Source organism: Podarcis cretensis, assembly GCF_951804945.1.
Source record: "Podarcis cretensis genome assembly, chromosome: 1".
NCBI lineage: Eukaryota > Metazoa > Chordata > Lepidosauria > Squamata > Lacertidae > Podarcis > Podarcis cretensis.
In genome coordinates this window covers 137,915,888-137,934,663 of record NC_137170.1, presented here as the reverse complement: position 1 = coordinate 137,934,663, position 18,776 = coordinate 137,915,888, and the positions used below count along the sequence as shown (strand labels likewise).

The 18,776-nt window shown below is 42.0% G+C and overlaps 1 protein-coding gene and 1 long non-coding RNA gene across 2 annotated transcripts in view; one reads left to right on the top strand and one right to left on the bottom strand.

Annotated features, from left to right (window-relative positions):
* LOC307220191 overlaps positions 1-18,776 on the top strand; it is a 203,519-nt gene that overhangs the window by 57,644 nt on the left and 127,099 nt on the right. The gene's annotated exons all lie outside the window — the stretch shown is intronic.
* ABCA12 (ATP binding cassette subfamily A member 12) overlaps positions 1-18,776 on the bottom strand; it is a 122,173-nt gene that overhangs the window by 36,109 nt on the left and 67,288 nt on the right. Inside the window, exons 26-36 of the mRNA XM_079974801.1 lie at positions 17,955-18,024; positions 17,716-17,850; positions 16,354-16,509; positions 14,675-14,861; positions 13,126-13,344; positions 12,095-12,291; positions 11,087-11,247; positions 8,918-9,154; positions 7,594-7,726; positions 3,167-3,419; positions 1,326-1,412 (exon numbers count right to left, since the gene is read on the bottom strand). Coding sequence (XP_079830927.1) covers positions 1,326-1,412; positions 3,167-3,419; positions 7,594-7,726; positions 8,918-9,154; positions 11,087-11,247; positions 12,095-12,291; positions 13,126-13,344; positions 14,675-14,861; positions 16,354-16,509; positions 17,716-17,850; positions 17,955-18,024 — 1,835 coding nt within the window. The remainder of the gene's footprint in view (positions 1-1,325; positions 1,413-3,166; positions 3,420-7,593; positions 7,727-8,917; positions 9,155-11,086; positions 11,248-12,094; positions 12,292-13,125; positions 13,345-14,674; positions 14,862-16,353; positions 16,510-17,715; positions 17,851-17,954; positions 18,025-18,776) is intronic.

Below are 18,776 nucleotides of genomic sequence, written 5' to 3'. Positions count from 1 at the left end.
GCAAAGGTCTAATGAGACTTGCTTTAAATTCCTTAGCAAGAAACTTTAGAAATTAACATTAAAATAACAACATTTTCTTGAAAACATAAGGGAGCGCCTGCCCTGAGGCATTGCATGGGTAAAGCATTAATTGGATAATCCTGTGATACTTGCTTAATCATGTGCAGTCTGCACAAATACTTCCCTAAGCAACAGAATTGTGCTAAGTTGGTTCAGGGATAATCAGAAGCTACTGCCAAAGCCCAAGATGAAAACCCATCATGCTTTCCCACACACAGATCAGTCAGCACAGATGAGACATGTGCTTCAATAGGTGTTGTCAGGGGACTGCCATCGGAACAGGGGAGCGAGACAGAGGGGCCGTTGGGATACAGGGAGCCGCAGAAACTTCTGAGGAGCAGTTCCCCGGCCACCTCCAGTGGAGAAGAGAGGGAAGGGGCCAGCCAAGTGAGGAGAGGGCTTGAAGATGCTGCTGAGAGCCCAAGTGCCTCACCTAGCCCAGCTGGTCAGGAGGGACACACGCACTTCCGTCGCCCAGCTTGCGCAGAGGGGTGAAACGCAAGGAGGGGAGGCGGAGGCTTGGGGTGTCAAAGTTCTTATGTTGGGGGAGAAGCTGGAAGGGGCCACTCCCGAATTCTGCAAGTGACTAAGATGGACATGAACCTTTTAGCTCTATACTATAAATAGTTTGCACAATAAAACCTTTAAAAGACAGGTCGAAGTCCTGCCTGATTACTCACGAGCAACCACCACCAGCACCTGACAGGTGTGATACAGAATCTCCTACCCACCTTGGCCCATGCCATCAATGTACGAATATTGCTTGGGCAGCTAAGGCTACAACCCCATACACTTTTACCTGTTAGTGAGCTTCCTTGAACAGGAAATCCATGGCTGTAATCAATGCCTATTTTCTTCAGACTGAGTCACATTGAATGCAAAAAGTCTTACTTCAATGTAAACATGCATAACTTTGGGTTGCATAAAATTTATTGAATTATGTGGACTTGCTTCTGGGTAAATATGAATAGCATTGTGAGGAAGGTTTAAATTTAGTTGAAGTCATTTGTCTTGCATCTAGGCACTGAACACAGAATGGATACCAACAGAACCTTTCAAGTAAATATGCTTTAAATATCAGCCTTCGTAAATGCAAAACATTTTAAAAACTACATTCTTTAACAATCTTACGGTTGCTGGAGACCTGTTTCTAAGAGCATCATAGCTTGGCAGATGGTGAAAGGGTGCCCTTAATGAATGACTCTTAATTTTTGGCCACTTCCCTTCCCTGATTAGGAATTTAAAAGAAGAAAACTGCTACTTACAAATGACTTTTGTTCACGCAGGTGCTATCTGCTCCAGGAAAAGAAAGCAGTGAAGCAACCAGAGCATCAGTAGTCTCATTATAATTTCTAGGGTTTTTAAAAAGTACAAAAATTGTTAATTGAACTTTCATTAGAGTCAGAACTGATACATAGCATATAAACTGAATAAAATAAGCATAGTCAAAGTCAAACACTATTTTATATCCCACTGCATAAAACATGAAATAGATACGAAGTTTTGGCACAAACATTTGTTTGCTAGGTTCAAAGTTACACATATAAAACTAATGGTTTGCCATATAAAATTTACGCTGTGACCCTATAACCAGCTTGTGAGCAATTCTTCAATTATCTACCCTAAAGAAATTTTCCTGTATCACTCATAAGTCCTGTTTCAAATAAGAACCAACAGCTTTTATCTCAGAAGCAAATTTCCCAGCTCCCATGTGTCTTTTTCAGGAGGGGACGTTTTTCTGACATGAGAGAGCACTCCAAAAAGTTTCTGCACTGGAGTCATTCTTCTGAAGGTTTCCCTGTAAACAGTCCCTGAAGGTGAATCCACAAACTGCTGCTTAGAATTCAATTCATCTTGAACTGAAGAAGCAGTTCAGCACAAGGAATGTGTTGATATAGAAATTCATTTTAAGGTGGGGGGGGCAGGAAGGTGTATGCACAGTGATAGCAGTTTTCCTATCTGCCGGCCTTGTGCCAAAACTTTTGAAATCCAGAAGAATATAAAGTAGCAATTGAAAGTTTACTAAAGAGCTGCTGATATGAAAAGGTTTAAAAATAATTGTGATGCTCCGCGTTTGTGCACGACTGAATTAAACTTTTAATGTTTCAAGGCTGTGGAATTTGTCAGTCAAGAGATTTCTGGGTAATCTATTTGATAGGTAAAAAAATTCAGACATAATTTCTTAGTAGACCTAATCATATTGTTGAAGTGAGTGTGTGTGTGTGTGCGTATACATGTGCACACACGCAGGTTGTCAGACTGGCAACCTAGAGCCTCTTTTGCCTTTAAAGCTGCCTCTGACAATTCATGAGCTGAAAGCCAACACCTGGCTGTGGAAACCAAAGAGAGCTCATGTTCCTGACCAACAGGTGTGAGAGGAAGTGGGACTACTGGGTCTGCAGAGTTCTGTTGTGTTGTTGAAGGGCCCTGATACACACACAAAACTCTACCGACCAGCCAACAGCTGTGCTCCTGCACTTTGCTGACCCAGCCTCTTAGGCCATCACTTGGTAAGCTGAGGAATTGTCCCACAAGAGGATCCCAGAGGCTTTCCCAACTCTAGAAAACACTGGATTACAGAATTTAATAAAATGTCTTCCTTTTGTCGACTCCCTCTTCCAACTGTCATGAGCCAGGAGTCAGTTTTGCCTGAAGGGGCAGAAGGTAGAATGACTCCATCAGCAGCTGATCAGCCTTCAAGGACACAGAGGAGAAGGTGCTGATGAAAACCAGCTGGCTTCAGCCTTCTTAAGCAGAGCTTCCAGCAGCAGTCAGGTGCTGGTAACAACGCTGCTGCTGCCTTCTCACCTTGACCTTGGACCCCCAAGATCAACATATTCCCTTGGACCATCTGAACACGTGGATTGCTGTTTGCCCGACCCTAGGATTGGACCTGACTAAGAGACTTCTGGTTGGCTGGGCTCCCATTCCACTGAGCTCTGCACGTTGTTGCTCAGCAACAAGACAACACCAACCATCTTCCTAGTATACCTCATTATGATACTGTTTTTTGCCCCCAGACTAAGTCACTTAACCATATGGCAGATCTTGGCCATTATACCTGGTCCTTAATGCTAGCTTTAATAACATAAAAAGGGATATTCACCCAAAGAAGTCTGTCTGCTTGGAGGAACCATACAAGGCTGGGGAGAGGTGGAGCGCTGGATATTCCGCCACCTTACTTCTCAAGGTGCCGAGGCCCATGGCAGCAGTCACAAAGAGCACAGGAAGGATGACCTGGGCAATAAAGCCTTTCACATTGCGGCGTGTGTGATGGAACCTCTTAATGAGCAAAGCTGTGGCCTTCCTCAGCAAGAGAGGAAAGCTGTTGGACTTCACCGGCTTAACCAGCGCTTGGTCTATTGAGCAAAAAAGGGATGAACGAGATATATAAGTACTGAGCGTTGCTCCCTCCTCACACTTGCATTCACCCAGTTTACCTGACCAAAACACGTGGGTTGGTTTAAAATGATGCTACTTCTCTTTTACTAGTTTACATCAAAAATCCTTGATTTGGGGTAGTTTCTGCACCAGTGCTGCTTTCCTAGGAGAAATCTGTGCTGGAGCCACAAGCTTGATGGCCAGCCAAGAGCCCGAGCTCATTGTCTAAAGCAGAGTGTTGCAACAAAGTGTGTCGGTTGCAGTGTGTAGGCGTGAATGCTCCCGGTGCTCCTCCCGAGGCTGGAAAGGGGTTGGCTTAACCTCCTGCTTGCTAGTAAAACTGAATTACTGTGTTGCAAAATGATGCATGTCTAAAAAGTGTGTCACCAACATGAAGTTTGGAAAGCTCTGCTCTAAAGGATTTTTTAAAAAGTGCCTCAAATGCACTCACTTGGCACTCTGACACCTGCGGCACAAATTGCCACCTCATGGAATTATGTGCTGCACATGGATGGTGCACTCAAGACAGGGCAAAGAGTTCTGCTGGCATGTAGAAGCCTCACACGAACTTTTTCTAAGTGCTGCTTACCATACTAGTAGTTTTGTACTAAAGCACCACACTAGAGGGTGTGAAATGTCCAGTGCAGACAGCACCAAATCAGACAATGCAGCTTTGTGTTAATTCCTGCTGTTCATTAATTAGCTAGCCTGAACATTAAGTTTTTACAAACTTCTGAGCTCCAAGTAGTAAGGGCTCACCTCTGTAAGGTGTTGTGGTAGCTAGAGTATTGGAGACAGGCTGGGGTGGATGGGTACATGTGTTCAAATTCCTGTTCTCCCATAAAGCTTACTGTATTGCCTTGGGCACATCACTCTTTCTCAGCCTAATTGACTTCACAGGTTAAAGAAGGGGAGCATATACACTCTCCTCAGTTCCATGGATAAAGAGTCATCTTTAAAATAAGGTCTAAGATCCTTATGCAGTCTCTGTGCTTGATGTCCTCCCGCTGGGGTTAAAGCAGGAGGAATGGAATAGTACCAAAAAAATTACCATTTAAACAAAGTAAAAAAAATTAAACAAAAAGTGGCTTACTAACACTGCTGCTCCAGTGCTCCAGACTGTACAAACCCTCTGCTCAACCTCCTCCACATGTGTGAAGTTGGCCCTAGAACAGGGGCGCCATCTTCTTAAATGGATTGAGGGGGCAACATCACGACATCATGCATCTGAAGCTAGGGGGCAGAGCCAAATGCCCCCTGAATATTGAGGGGGCTCAGCTCCTTTAAAAAATACTTGGGAGGGAGGGGCCAAAACTGCCTCGGCCCCTAGGAGTTGGTGCGCTCACCCTAGACCCACAGCCAAGACTGGAGGAAACCTACCAGTTGTGGAAAGGTGCTGCAGTGCGTGTCACCTGACCCATCAGTATCACAAAGGAGGTGCAACCCAGCCATTCCCAAGAATGACATGAGAGGCAATAGAGACATGTTGGTGCTGTTTTTTTCATTTAGTTCAATATTGCCTACTCTGACAGACAGTCAGGATCTTCAGGATCTCTGGTATGCACATCATTTGCTACTGGAGATTTTGCCTTTTTGACTGGAGGTTCCAGGAGGTGCTCTGCCACTGATCTATGGTCTCTAAACTCATGAGATATGGCCGTCACAAAGTTATATGGGAAGGAAGCACGAAGAGGGCATTAGCTGGGAGGTAAAATTTAAAGGCTAGAAACAGCTCAGGCAAGGAAGATTCGCCTGGAGTTTGGCTCAATGCCTAACTCCAGAAAGGAGAAGCAAAGGTCAGTGCTGCTTAATTCGTTTTCCTTGGCCTGAGAAAGAGCCTCAAGCCAAAAGCTCTGCGCTCCCTCCCAGATCATCCTGTAGCTGTTCAAAACATGATACTGGGGGTTGCAACCCAAATACATATTGCAGTCTGTATTGTGCAATTGTAGCACTCATTGGACCCACTAATATTCCCAAATGCAATGAGAAGGGGGTTGGGGTCATTGCAAAGTAACGGCTGAAGGATTATGAAAACACGGAAGCAAAGTTTCAGATTCCAATCTACATAGAGACTTTACAACAACGGCAGGCATATTTACTTTTTCTAGGTAAAATGTTCAGCCTTTATGAACTACATCCATCGGCAATAAGCCATACTTTAAATTTGTACAAAACAAGCTGCAACTACAAGATAATACATGGGACTCCAAAAAAAGACAATAACATTGTCTCTTAGTATGTAAAGATATAAAATTTGCCATAGTAGAAAGGGTGTGTCAGAAGGAAAATAAATGTATATTGTATTGTTTTAATTAATGCAACATTTTTGTATGTAACTGTGTATTTTTGAAATATTTTCTTTCAGTTGCCTGTTGTTGCTTCAGTTTTTTGTACACCACTTAGGGACATTTGAAATCTATTAAGCGGAATAGAAATTAAAGCAGTCAAATCAAATTCTCAAATCTTAATTGAGGTGATATCCACATTAGATTATCTACACTGAAACATAGAAAGTGCATTTCAGCTCTCAACCAGCCTGAGTGATAAACAGCCATGAAGCTGCATATATGTCACTGCATCATGATTTTCATACCTTAAAATGCTCCTTTGCATGTAGTCATAGGGCCAATTCAGAACATGGAGTTCCTCCATAGATACAATTGGGTGACAAAAGTGATGTCTGATCTGGCACAACCATGTGGATAGCAGTAATTCATGTGAACAATTTGAGCCTTATTTTCTTTTACCCGACATATTTACCCATTTTTAATGCAACAAGATTAATCACTGGAAAGCAGCGTCAGTTATCAGTGGGGCCGTGATGAGTCACAAGTTACTTTCTCCTCACAGCTGTATTTGTATTATTTGCTTGAAACTCTTGAGAAACTTTAGGGTACCGAACTAGACAACAGAAAATAGGGTTTACCTAGTCAATTATGATACTCAGCCGCCTAAGGTATTTAAGCCCTAGTTCTTTTCATGGAGGTAATTGTCCGAACGTGGGGGCTCACATGATTTGCCCATTTTTATTTGTAGGCTAGGGACCTTTTCTCTGAAATCTAACGTTTTTATGGAGGAATCTTCAGTCATGTGAGCATCCACCTACATTGAAGTAGTACACTCCAGGCAGGGGTTTACCTCCTCAGCTGGAACTAGGCCTATAATTCAAGCTGCTTTTTCAGACAAGCAAAAGGTTCTTTAAGCAACTTGCAGCTTCAGAGCTCTGGTTTTCTTTGGATGATGCTCTCTGGTCCTGGCAACGCTGGTTGCCAGTTGGGACTTGAATTGCTAGGTTTACAAATGAAGCAAAAGTGACACTTTAACTCTCACCCCTTCCCCAAATGGTTGACTGTGAAAGTGCCTGTTGTGCCCTTTAAGAGTGAATCCATATAAAGCTTATTTACTTGGAAAACCCCACCAAAATAAATGAGATTGAGTCCTCAATAAAGGTGGTTACAATTGAGCTGTAAAGTTCCTTTACTATGGCAGATCTGTGACCCACCCAGTCAGCTTGTCTAAACAGAGTAGCGGTCAAGGATCTAGGAGGCTGATGAGCTGCATTAATTTGTGGGAGGTGGTTCCTGAGTTTTGCAGGCCTGCATTACATTGTAGTTAGTGCAACTGCTCTTTCTTGAATGCTAGAAGCCTGAAACTTTTTTGGGCAAAACTGTACACTGGGGTAAGATTTCATAGTCTTTTTCTAGCCTCTCCCCATTGAAAGTTTTTCATAACAGCATAGGAAGCTGCCTTATACTATGCCAGAGCATTGAACCATGTATCTCAGCACTGTCTACATTGACTGCCAGTGGCTGCCCAGGGTTGCAGACAGGGTCTTTCCAAGTTCTTACTGCAGATGCTGGGCTTTGAACCTGGAAGCGTCCACACGCAAAGCAGGTGCTCTGCCGCTGAGACAGAGCCTAAGCATGGAAAAGTGGGGAAATGAGATAAATGATTTGACAGCTGCATCCACTGTTCTTGGTTGGCAGGGGGTGCAAGTGTTCTAAGGTGTATTCCTGAGAATCCTCATATTTATAGCACACACGCCACCCCCAGAGGGGCCTGCCCTACAAAACAGGAGTCCTTCCTTAGCTAATGCAAGTTGACAATGTAGACAATTATTTAGCTGCCAGGGACCTAATCATGGATAAATACCATCTCTCTCAGTGAAGTTATCGGCGTTCATGGAGAGATCGTCTGTCTCCAGATTGCAACTGGCCGCCTCTTGGGACAACTCCACATCAGCTTGTTCATCTTCTGCCAGGTCTTTGGTCAAATTGAGAAATACCTGCATAATGGCAAAACAAAAATACTTTTATTTCAGTTCCGTGAAGCCCTCTTACAGATGTAGAAGGGGGAAGAAGCCACAGCCCAGGCAAAATATTAAAAGCAGGTAGAGGTGGGGGGAAGGAGCACACAGAAGGGAAGGGAAGGGACTTTGAGTTTTGTTGAGTTTTTTGGACAAAGGGTTAAAAGAGAACAGTGCCCATTCAGAGTCTTCCTGTTAAGTTGTGGGTGAACATATCAGATGACACAGCGATTCTTCAACAGCTCTTGTTTATTCAGAGGCAGAACAGAACTGAACTGAAGGGCTCAGTCAGCCTGCTTATATAGAGCTCCAGTACAACAGTTACTGTAGCAACTTTCTAAATCTATCCAATCACTGAACGTCACTTTCGATCCTTCATTTGCATAAAAACTATCCAAACACTGAACGTCACTTTCGATCCTTCATTTGCATAACTATCTACAGTATCCCCCTGCTGCCCAGGGTGAGAACTTCAGTACTTAACACTTCCGACAACTGATAATTCTGTGAATTCAAAAATATTTCTGTGAATTCAATATGTACATATCTTTAAACAAACTTCTAGCACTAAATCACCACTGAAACTAAACAGATGGGGAAACAGTAAGACTTGAGTTGGCATCTTCCTCATCACCCGCATCTTCTTTTATTCCTCCCTGGAGTAAAGAGCCTTGGACGTAAGTAAATAACCCACTGCCATGGGTCAGAAAACCCTGCTGACCAATGGAGATGCTGCTTGTACATGCTGGCATCTTTGCCACTGGCCAGTCACCGAGTCAATTTGCACCATCTTTTGCTCCATCTCTGGAAAGTAGAGCTTGGAGATGGCTATAAATAGTCCTTTGCACCTGATTGCTATTCTCCCATTATGTAGATTGATGTATGCATTAATAAATAAATAGAATGCATGTTCATATATTTAAGGGAAAATCAGGGCAAAATGTTCAATACCTTGGCTTCGCCTTTGTAGCTCCCAGTAGATTTATTTCTTTAATAAATGTGTATCCAACCTTTTGGTAAAATTATTATCAGGTGGTTCACAAGATTTAAACTGCCCCCCGCCCAACAAAATTGAAACAAAACAACAATCAATAAAACTTCAGCATAAAATAGCAATAAATACTTAATACTTAAAACTTATCAGATGTTTAAAAGTGTTTAGATGCTCACTTCTTCCACAGTGCTGTCTGAAATTCCAAAGCAGCCAATATGGAGGTCACTCAAGCCACTGTCCAGACCTCTCAGGAGAGACTGGTAGGATGAGGAAACTTTACTGTTAAATGGGGGGAGTGCATATACAAGCTCGCCCCCAATGTCTTCCTTGAGATAGGCTTCTGGAAGATGAGACTGGATCATGGCTGTCACTGCAGAGGTATCACATTCTTCTGTGAAGTTTAGAGTTGGACTCTAGGGGAAGAGGGGAGGAGAACACAGCACACTAAAGCAATTGCATGTGAGGATTTGGTTCTCCAGACATATTTCTTTATTAATACCAAAGATACTACAACCCAGGGGCATTTAGTGAAGCTGAAAGCTGGCACATTCCAGCCAGGCAGACAAAAGAAAGTTCTTCTTGACACAGTAGACTGTTATAGAATTCATTCCCATAAGATATAGTGTCAGCCACCAACTTGGATGGCTTTAAGTGGGGATTAGACAGAGAAATGGAGGAGAAGGCTAGTAATGGCTCCTAGCCACAATGAAGGCAGGATGCCTCGGAATACCAGTTAATGAGAATCCCACGAAGCGGGGAGTGCTGCTGGGTGCAAGTCCTGCTTCCAGAATTCTCATAAGTACAGGATGCTGGGTGACAAGGCCTCTTTGGCCTAATCCAGCAGTTGCTTGGTGGTTTTCTTTATATAAAAAAAGTTTTGTTTTGGCCAGTCAAAATGTGACACAGTAGCGCATACCTACTTTATTTCTTTTCCAGTCCAACACATCCCTAACTATAAGAAATCTGCAAATGTGTTAAAATAGAATTGCTCCACTACCTTCCACCTCACTCCCTGGATCAATCTCAGAATGAAATTACAGGTTAGGCAAAGTTTAAAATTATTTTCTCCACATGTTTAAAATCCAGGGTAGTCCAGGGTAAAGGTAAAGGGACCCCTGACCATTAGGTCCAGTTGTGACCGACTCTGGGGTTGCGGTGCTCATCTCACTTTATTGGCCAAGGGAGCCAGCATACAGCTTCCGGGTCATGTGGCCAGCATGACTAAGCCACTTCTGGCGAACAAGAGCAGCGCACGGAAACGCTGTTTACCTTCCCGCTGGAGTGGCACCTATTTATCTACTTGCACTTTGACTTGCTTTCGAACTGCTAGGTTGGCAGGAGCAGGGACCGAGCAACGGGAGCTCACTCCGTCGCTGGGATTCGAACCGCCAACCTCCTAATCGGCAAGTCCTAGGCTCTGTGGTTTAACCCACAGCGCCACCCGCATCCAGGGTAGAGGTTACTTAATGCTTTCAGAGAGAGAGGATACACTGTGAAAAAGCAACTCAGGAATGGTGATTCTGACATGGATTTATATCCACTTGCACTTCCTCCAGTTCAACTTTCTTTTTTAAAAAAAGCAATGTAGGCAAGATCCACAAAACCCCATCCAACTATAGCCATGGTCAAATCTGCCTATTTCCAGGTGATGCCACTTTTGCAGATTTTTACTCAGTTTTGTTCTCCTTCCAAATCAGAAACCATTACAAAGTGCCTATTTAAATACATATTTTAAAGTCAATTATTTCTCTTAAAACATATTTAAATGCACCACTTGGTAACCCTAAATTTCTGTGAACTGTGCTGCAACATTTAGAGGAGTGCAAAATCTGATGGAAAGAATTATGGATCAGGCAAGTTCATAACAGGACTTGCAAAAAATGCAATTCCTCAAGCATCCCTGATTTTGAGTTTAAATCAACCATCATATACTGGCCAAAGGTGAAGGGGGTGGTTTGTCACTATATTTCCTGGCCCGCTCAAAACATGCATGAAAATGTACTTCCTCCAGCAACTCAGGAAGAGACATTTTATTATTCTAAACAGCCAAATGAAACTATAAAAGCTAAATTTTCAAAGGGAGTGTAACTGGACAAGCACTTGGCCATTTCTATACAAATAGCTAATCAAAACGTAAAAACACCATGGGGAGAAGCTGTTATGCAATCTGATCTCTCGATTTTACCATTTCCTGTAGATTCATAACAGCCACTGGATACCTTTTAAAAAAATCATTTTCATTAGATGCCATTTCTTCACTTTCCTCCTTAACACAGGGCAATTTCAGGTTTGAAAAATATTAGATATTTTCACACCCCATAACAACATTCAAGTGTTTTCCAAACCTTTCTTTTAGTCAGAGTCAGGTGGTATCCACTGCCAAAAGTTTCCTTCAGGTAGAATGGGGACCCACAGCACTTGAGCCCACCGTGTTCCAAGAATGCAATCCTGTCACTCAATACCTCTGCCTCATCCAAGTGATGGGTAGACAGAATGATTGTTCTGCCTGAAAAAAGCATACAGAAAAGGCAGCATATATCAATCAATATGTTGCAGAGGTGTTGCAGACAGCAGGAAATGTGACAGGGAAATGGGAAACAGGGACTCGTGTGATAGTGTCTGCTCTCTAGGAGATGAATTGCTCAGACTAAAAAGCAGGCCCTCGTCTGAGGCTCTATAGGGCTGTGTGGGGCTCAGGCGATTGTAAATGGCATCCTCTGGGCAATCCATTTTGGCCTGCAAGTCACTGATTATGAATCCTAAATTAGCGCTTTTGTCACTTGAGAGTAACTCTAACTCTGAGGTTCCATCTCAAACTCTTGTCTCTCTCCTCTTAGTTGCTGCCTGGATGGAGAGAGCTGTCAGGTGGAAAACAGGAAAAAATCCTGGCATGCATGTGTATGGGGAACGGCACTTTTCTGAATGCTTGACCCAACACAGCAGAGTTAATAATGGTCAGGGAAAGAAAGACAAATTTTTAGGCCCGTGTCCCTTGTTGATTGATCACATCGGTAAGTCAGCAGTTATTGCAAACCCCCTATAACACATATATCTCTGTGCAGAGGACTAATTAATCAGATATTTTACTGTTATGTTTGTTGCTAACAATCCAATAATATGCACTCTCTTTTGTTTTTCTGTAATGTTTATAAGGTTACTGCAGAAAACCAATAAAATACATATTTTTAAAAAGAATACTTTTTTCATAAGATTACCTAACACTCCAGACATGAGTTTCAACAATGATGCAAGCTCACCCTGATCCCCCCCCCCAATTTTATTGTGTGTATGACAGTATTAACTTCTACTTTTGCTTTAAACAGCCAGGTTGTCAACTTTTCTGCCCACATTACCTTTTCTGTTTTTTGAAATAATCTCCCAAATGCCTCTCCTTGAACATGGATCAACCCCAGTAGTTGGCTCATCCAAAATCACCACTTTCGACCCCCCAAGGAGAGCAATGGATATTGATAGCTTTCTTTTCATTCCTCCTGATAAAGAGCCGGTCAGCTTGTGACGATGGTTGTATAATCCAGTTTCCTTCAAAGTCCTTCAAAATAGCACCCAGAAAAAGGTAAGAGTAAAATATGTTTCGTTGTGTGTAACTAAAACAAAGGAACCTATATATATATCAAAGCACCAACAATACAAATGAAAAACTGCTGTCTTAGAATTGGCATAATCCAAAACTGTGATTTAACATGCTCCTTGGACTTGATTTCATTTATCGTTCTTTTTAAGATGTTTCAGAATTTCTAGCCAGTGTGTCAAGGTTAAGGGCTCAGAGCTGAATCACAATGTATTCTGGCCCGCTTCCAAGCCCCCCAGTGACGCAAAGAAACTACAAACTCATTGTGATTGGATGGCAAAGGTGGATTAATATCTCTAAAGTGGCATGAAATAGCCTTAGAAAAACTGGTCTGTAAAACCAAACAAAAAGGACAATAATAATGAGGAAAAGCTACTATGCAAAAGCTACTGTTCTTGGCAAGAGGGATTAGCTTGTCTTGGATTAATGTCATGAAACCCTGATTTCACCACCAATATTTCAGTATTATTCTGACTCAGCCAAAGGAAAGAAGCACATTTTTTATCCAAAGTATACCCTGCTCAGAAAACTTCCTAGTAATTTAGGGAACATCATTTCCTCCATGCAGTCTTTTTATGCCACTTTGGATACAGAAGTCAGCTAAGTCTTGAGACAGAAAATCGGTGTGGAGATAAATGTTGTGATAACAAAGCAGCAAAACCAAGAAAGAACATTATTGGATTTGGATTTGATTGTCTGCAGCTAGGAAAGTGGGGGAGAAATTTTATTTGGATCTCATTTTAATGTGAACCCACCCAATTCGCACTTGTTCTCCATATAACTACTTAGATGTACCTTTCTACTTCCTCGCGTAACTCCTCCTTACTCCAGTGGGGCACCTTGATGTAGCCATATAAAAGCAGGTGTTCCTTTGTGGTTAGGTAACTAAATAAGACATTGTGCTGCATGCAGATTCCCATGTTTTTCCTGATTGTATCCTGGTCTGTTCTGATATCTTTACCATAAACAAATATAGTGCCAGATGAAGCAGGGAACAAGCCGGTCAGAATAGATCTAGAAATAGGGGAAATAAGGAACAGTTGAGACAAATATCCAGCGTTTCATCCCACAAGTTATAAGAGCTAGTATAGTGTAGTCACTACACTCTGGGGTGGCCATGAGGCTGAGCTATGAATGAGGAAATCCCTTTAAATCTTCCCTCTGCCATGAACTCCCTAGGTAACCTTAGGAAAACCTGCCTCTTTCAGTTTCAGCCCTGAATCTGTAATATGGAACTAATAATAACATGTCTTGCGGGATTGTTATAAGGATTTCAACAAGACAATGTATGTAAGGCATATACGCTAAAGCAGAACTATGTCTGCAAACACTGCTAGATGATGAAATGTCACTGCAAAGGAAGTCACATCCTCACTCTGCCACGATCCTTTTAAGACCAGTTTACATATACACTGTGAGTCAGGAGGATGGATGCCTGTCTGTCTCCCTTTGATCAGCACAATGCAAGCTATTGATGATTGTCCAAACCAAGATCCATAGTTTTTCATTGACTTTGGTTTTCCTTTGATAACTAAAACATTTTGCAGTCTGCATCCCTCTCAAACTGATTATTTTAAAAAAATCAGAATTTAAATATTTCAGAATTGTCAATATGGAAAGCTATTGTGGCAAAATTTCATTTCAGCTCTCTGTCATAAGGCTCCACTTTGCTGACAGAAGGCAATCGCAATAGACTGATCTGTAACCTATAGTTCAGATCCTGAAATATATTTTATTTGTTTGATCAGAGATACATTTATGCAAAACTGGAGCTTCGCACTGAGATATCATGCACAGAACAGGATGTTCCTAGAGACTAGCAAAGCTGAAAAGCTGCTGGATTTACCCCAAAGGACTTTTGCACCCTGCAAATTCAGACGGTCTTAGTTTGATGGGAAATGACAGCCACTGAGTTAGTGTGGAGGATGACTAGTACAAGCTGTTGCTGCATGTCATTCTCCCGCTATGAGCATAAAAAGAAACACCAATCCCAGCTGCAGCAGCACACAGTTCTACAATAATTCAACAAAATGGGAACCTTTAGCACCCACATGTGTTACTGCTGATACTTCTGTTGGCCTAGGAGCAGAAAAGCCAGCAGAAAAATCAGTAAAAATAAGAAATATGCTTTCATTTGTGAAGGAAGGGGAGACGGAAACCTGCTGAGATAAATAAAGAACATTGAAAGTATATGGCATAAACTTCAAAAAAGCAGCTTTCAAAGACAACAACTGATCTGGTCTTGAAACATAAAAAGATGTTACTGATTCTGGCATTTATCTTCACTAGCTACAAAGTGGTATTTCTTGCAGTTCGAAGCAATTCCTCTTCAAAGAGAACCTACATTGTGGTAGTTTTTCCAGCTCCATTGTGTCCCAGCAAAGAAGTTATGTTTCCTTCATAAAAATTCAGGTTGAGATTCTGGACAGCCGCTTTGGATCCATAGACCTTTGTTATTCCATACAGAGAAACTCCCACTTTTAGGTCAGTCGGCTCAGGTTCAAGGTTAGAAGGCAGAGCACCTTGAACAACTATAAAACAACAAGAACAGAGAAACCTTTTACTCTGTGCTTCAGATGGTGGGAATTTGCATATGGAATACCTATATGGACAGCTATCAGTAAAAGAAAACACAAAAAATGGTAAGTGTGCTAAGTGGCATGAAAATGTACCACACAGGCAGGTATGCTGGCGGGATGGCCTTTGGAGCTGGGAGTTCAAAACTGTGTTTCGTTTTAGGGAGAGGAAAGGGGCGTATGTTGTGGATATCTGCTACTGCCCATGTTTGACATGTCAAAATGAGAAATGGAAAACACAGCTGTTTGGGTGGATACTAAGACTTCTTTCTATGAAAATTAGATGTACATGACTGTACAGCCACAACATTTTGTAACAAACTATAATGCATCAATGTGGGTTTTAAAGAAACAGCAGATTTATCAGCAAATTTAAGAGCAGTGAGTTGTGGTTGTCTTCCCCTGCCAAAGAAATATATGGTTCAAGATGGGTAGTCTTTAAATAGGTGGAAGGTTAATATGGAAATTATACTGTGTGTATATATCTAACGGCAAACAATCCCTGGTTCACCTACCTCTCAGTCATCACACACACGCCCTGCACAATCAGCTTGAGGGGGTAATTTTTGCTTTGGGATTTTACAATGCAGAGTATCCAAATAACCTACCAATATTTAAGTTTGCAAAACATGACAGCATACATATTTCCAAATATAGTCAGGGTCAGGTGAGGAATCTAAATTGTGTTGCCTTTTGTCATCATCCTTGACTCTAGTGGTGCTCTGGAGAGGGAGTAGGAGGTTGTGGGGCAGTGTAGCCAGATTCAGGGCACAAAGCTGACTGCTGAAGATAGGGAGATCCTTGGGCCTGAGACGGTTGGACAGGAGCTCTCAGAGGAAAGCCCCTGACCCCCAGGGCTTGTAGGGCCAGAGCCTGGTCACTCACAGGCACCTGAGCCTGAAGAGCCAGGTGCTTCCCATGTATCACTAGTCTGGGAGAGCACCAGAAAGGAGACTATGAAACAGCAAGGGAGTGTCCATCTTCAGGCCAGCTTCTAAGGTTTTCTACAAGGAGGTGGAGCCTGGAGGAGGTAGTCTGCAGAGAGAGCCTTGAAAGGCTGCAGTTTGCTCTCAGCCTTTGTTGAGCAAGTTGCTCACTTGCAGCTGTTCATGGTCCAGCCTCACCACCTTCTCTGTGCATCAGGTCAAAATGCAACAACATTAAACTTTACCCCTCGTCTCAAGATTACTGCTCAGCTTTGATCTCTGGCAAATATCTATGTTACATTTCAGTACAAGGCTAATGGTTTGATTAAAGCGAGATCAGGCAAAGTGGCACCTCCAGATATTGTTGGACTACAGCTCCCATCATCCTTGACCATGCTGGCAGGGCTGATGGGAGATGTAGTCCAAAAACATCTCAAGGGCATCTTGTTGGGTGCCCTGGTTTAAAGTAAGTGAATCTATGAAATAAATATTCACCACATCTAAAAACTTGGAGTACGTACATATCTTTTCAGGGAATGCTGGCTCTTTTCTCAAGAAGAAATTAGTGAAAAGAAAGTTTTTCCTCTTCTCACTCCACAAGGGGAAATAGCCATAGCGCTCTGCCCAGTAAGATGGAAGGAGTGGAAAATACCATGGGGCTGCAATACCATACTTGCCTGTTAAAAAAATGAGAGAAAGAGAGAGAGAGGCTGAGAAGTTGGGAAAAGTTACTCTATAGCATGTGACGGTCTGAATTAGGTTTACATGGTCTATACGACTGCAAGCCCAAAGAATGTGGTAGTGTGAGTTCAATGTGATTTCATCATTTCCCCAGAGTATATTGCACTTGTGTGCTGTGCAACCTCTGATCAAGTGAATTTGTTGTTTTCTTCCCTAATTTCCCAGGATTATGTTAGTATCCTAAGGGTACCCAGACCACATGGATAGAGGGCCACAGGGCTCTATAAGGACAGTGGCTGTTTGCTGCTGCCCAGCGAGGGACTCGCCTGCTGCTGAGGGCCTGAAGGGCCTCACCTGCCTCCTTCCATCTGGGCAGAGAGGGCTCTGTTTTTGTTTTTTAAATTGCTTTTTTTATGTATGTCATTTTAAATTGCAACTGATATTAATGCTGTATTCTCAGTTTTAGATTTTATGATTTATGTGGAAGTTGTTTTCCATTTTGTTGTGTACTTTTTGATGCGTTTTATTTATTGCTTATGACTTTTGTTATGTTGGTAATTATGTAAACCCTGTCATGTTGTAAGCCGCCTTGAGCATTGTTTTAACTATGGAAAGGCGGCGTACAAATAAAATGATGATAATGATGCTACTATGCTGCCAAAATAATTACATTAAAACACACACATACATTCCTGAATTCATCTGCCTCTAGAAATAGAGTGGGAGAGCTCACCATAATTTGCATATGGAAAATTATGAGCGATACCCATTCTGGTTATGACATTTGTAAGTACTTTGTATGGCCATTTGTCATGCAAATACATCATTCTGCACAGTCCCTAGAAGCAAAGAATGGTAGCATGTGCAATCATATAGGGCACATGTAATTTGTTAAGCACTTGCAAATGTGCAAGGGAGAGGATGCCCTCATTAGGAATTATTATTATTATTATTATTATTATTATTATTATTATTATTATTATTAACAATAACAACAACAACAATACACCACATATCTGGCTGGGTTGCCCCAACCAAAGAATGTCTTTGGTGGCTTCTCTGTGGTTAACAACACAGTAGGCTGCAGTCCATAATCTGTCCCATCTAACACAAACTTAATAGACAAATAATGCCCTTATGAGCACCCTAGTAATTGTGTGTGTTTGAGTGTGTGTGTGAAAATTCTTGCATGCACTACTTACCTGGAAAAACATTCCTAATGTACCAGCCCAGAATGAAATAAATAAAAGAATCTATCAGAATTAACCAGCACATCCAGCCAAAATTAGTCTCATCTCCAGACATAGGTGATTTATACATATTATCCCACTGCAGGCCTACAAAAGAGAAAAGATAAGATAAAGACAATTTCTACATTAGCCAATGAAACAGACTGCACCAGGGCTACCCAGAGAAGTGTCCACATAAGAAGAACCCTTACCAACGCCCTGTTCTTCATAGCGGGCAATGTACTGGCTTGCATAGCTGAACGCAGTTGGAGACAGCAGGCTCTGGGAAAAGAAGGGAGAAACAAACACACAAAACCCTACTGAAATATTTGCATACAAATATCCAGGTAAACATATGAAGATGATGCAGATTTCAGAGAAATTTAAAATGTAAGTATAGATGTAAAATTATACCTCATGATTCAGATGAAAATGAAAGTATTATTTTTTTTAAAAAAAGGAAATATCCATTTCCTTTTTTAAAAAAGGAAATATCCATGCAGTTCACTCTATAAACTCTCTCTCTCTCTCTCTCTCTCTCTCTCTCTCTCTCTCTCTCACACACACACACACACACACACACAGAGAGAGAGAGAGAGAGAGAGAGTTCTAGGGGACCACTGACTGAGCATCATGACATCAGTGTGCTTTTTTGAATCCAGCATTGCACATCCAAACCAAATATTCTAGACATTTTGCCAGTTCTCATCTATTTTACCCTGTATTGGATAAGAGGAAACATAGAAGTGTTAACTAGGGCCGACCCAAGACATTTTGGCACCTGAGGCAGACCCCAAAATGGCATCCCCCCCCTTCCCACTAGGGAAGTAGAGATGAAGGAAGATCTACGTCAGGAATAAGAAGGAAGGGAGATCAGCATTGGAATATGCTGGGCCTGTGAACCCTGTTGCCTGAAGCAATTGGGCCTAATATTACACCACTGCTATTGTGTGGTTGAGAGACAAGCCAAAATGTGCATTTAAGTTGACCCCCCCCCACACACACACACAAAAATTCTTTGGTAAATGACCCTT